This window comes from Morone saxatilis, unplaced genomic scaffold, assembly GCF_004916995.1.
Source record: "Morone saxatilis isolate NCDOM2014 unplaced genomic scaffold, NCSU_SB_2.0 Contig9, whole genome shotgun sequence".
In the NCBI taxonomy this organism is placed as follows: Eukaryota; Metazoa; Chordata; class Actinopteri; family Moronidae; genus Morone; species Morone saxatilis.
In genome coordinates, this window is record NW_023340268.1 from 21,162 (window position 1) to 22,898 (window position 1,737).

Consider the following 1,737-nt stretch of genomic DNA (forward strand, 5'->3'; position numbering starts at 1 on the left):
TCCAACGCAGAAACCACGAGGAAAACTGCTGGCGAGTTCCTCTGTGGACGCGGCGGCGGCGGCACGACATCAGTTTAAGTTCTATATTTATAATATATTTCACCACCTCACTGAAGCCGTTATATCCTCTAACGTCACGGCCATAAAAACAGTTTCTACCGCTGCCACGACGACACAACGGGGAGCGAGTCTCCGCGAGTAACCATGGAAACAGCTTCAGTCGGTGGCAGTCCTTGTCTTTGATGTCAAACGGAGACTTATTGTAGACAGTTTATCATAACTTTATAGTCTAGCTTGAGTTCAAACTGAAATCACCTGATGAATCCAGGTAATCTGTTGTCAGTGGTTACCGTAGCAACGACTTCACCGCGTTCACTTCCTGCCCTCCGGCCGAACTTCACCTGACCTGACCTCGTGACCCCCACAGCTACAGGGACCCTCAGGTGACTCGTCCCCCCCCAGGAGGCTCTGACTGTTGGGGAGTCTCTGACATCACCTGAGGGTCATTCAGGTCACGTGACGGTCGTTAAATGACCCGAGTGGTGACGACGACCTGCGAACGACCCGGAAGGAAAACGTCTCACGAAACTCTTAAATTCGCTGAAACGCGAGTGGAGTCTGGTGAGTCAACGTTCAGGTGACGTTAGTGTGACGGAGCTGATCCTGGTCAAACGCCGCAGTCATTGTGAACGGAACGACGGATGGCTGTAGTATGCTCATCCGGTGATGCAATGTGATGATGGGGGGGTGATGGGTGTAATGGTGCACGATTGGTGATGGCTGTGCGATGCGTGGTTGATGTGATGAGGTGATTGGCGGGTGATGGTCGATGATGATGTGATGGTGGTGTTGTGATGGTGGTTGGGTCGAACCTCCCAGTTTAAACTGAAAGTAGCCCTGTTTCCTGTCAGAGACCCACTCAGAGTTTTTCTGGTTTAACAGTGATAAAGAGGATTATTTACTCTTTTTGCCCTGAGTGAAGCCTTCCAGGCATTGCTACCTCTCAGGCTCAGGAACTCTGGGTAATGAAGTCCTGAGTGAACCTGAGTGGGACTCTGACATCAGACAGCAACACGTGGAGCTTCGTGCTGCCGCTTTCTGTTGTTTTTACTGAATCTGAGAGTTTCTCTTATTTAATTTCTGTTTTTGTTGTGTGTCGTTGCTGTTTCCGTACAGATGTACAGCTCGTTGATGTGCAGATTTTATTATTATTACTGTTGCTATGAAGATCTTTTAAAAATATCTTTTCTTTGTGGAAGACGCTGCCGGCTTCCTGCATGGTTTTCCTGTGACTGTTTGTATATTATTAACGTTAAACGTTTGTTTTCTTCCCTGTAACTCGCTGGCTTTTGTATTTTTTTGCACTTTTCTCTTATAAATAAATGTTGAAGGTCGGGGGTCGACATCGGTCCAAAAAAACAACAACCTTCCCTGTTTGCCCTTCGGTTTGGAAACGACAATATTCAGTGAAATGCACCTTTACCTGTGTGAGTTGTTGCTCCGCCCGCTTTGTTTTTCTGGAGCCGGTTTTGTTTGTTTGTTTGTTTGTTGTGAAGAGAAACAGAAAAGTGACGGAGGAAAGAACATTAATGTGAATCTATTTTCCTACACTGACTGACTGGAATAAAGGAAGTGACGTTCACTGGCAGAAAACAACGAATCCAGTCGGTTTCTTTTCACTGTGAAACAATGAGCATTAAATAACTGCTTAATACAAATAATCAGGTTTACATTTAC

At 46.2% G+C, this 1,737-nt stretch overlaps 1 protein-coding gene across 1 annotated transcript in view; it reads left to right on the forward strand.

The window, feature by feature from the left end:
* The first annotated feature begins 530 nt into the window (after positions 1-530).
* pi4kb (phosphatidylinositol 4-kinase, catalytic, beta) overlaps positions 531-1,737 on the forward strand; it is a 5,757-nt gene continuing 4,550 nt past the window's right edge. The window contains exon 1 of the mRNA XM_035681852.1: positions 531-621. Within this exon, the coding sequence (XP_035537745.1) occupies positions 531-621 (91 nt within the window). The remainder of the gene's footprint in view (positions 622-1,737) is intronic.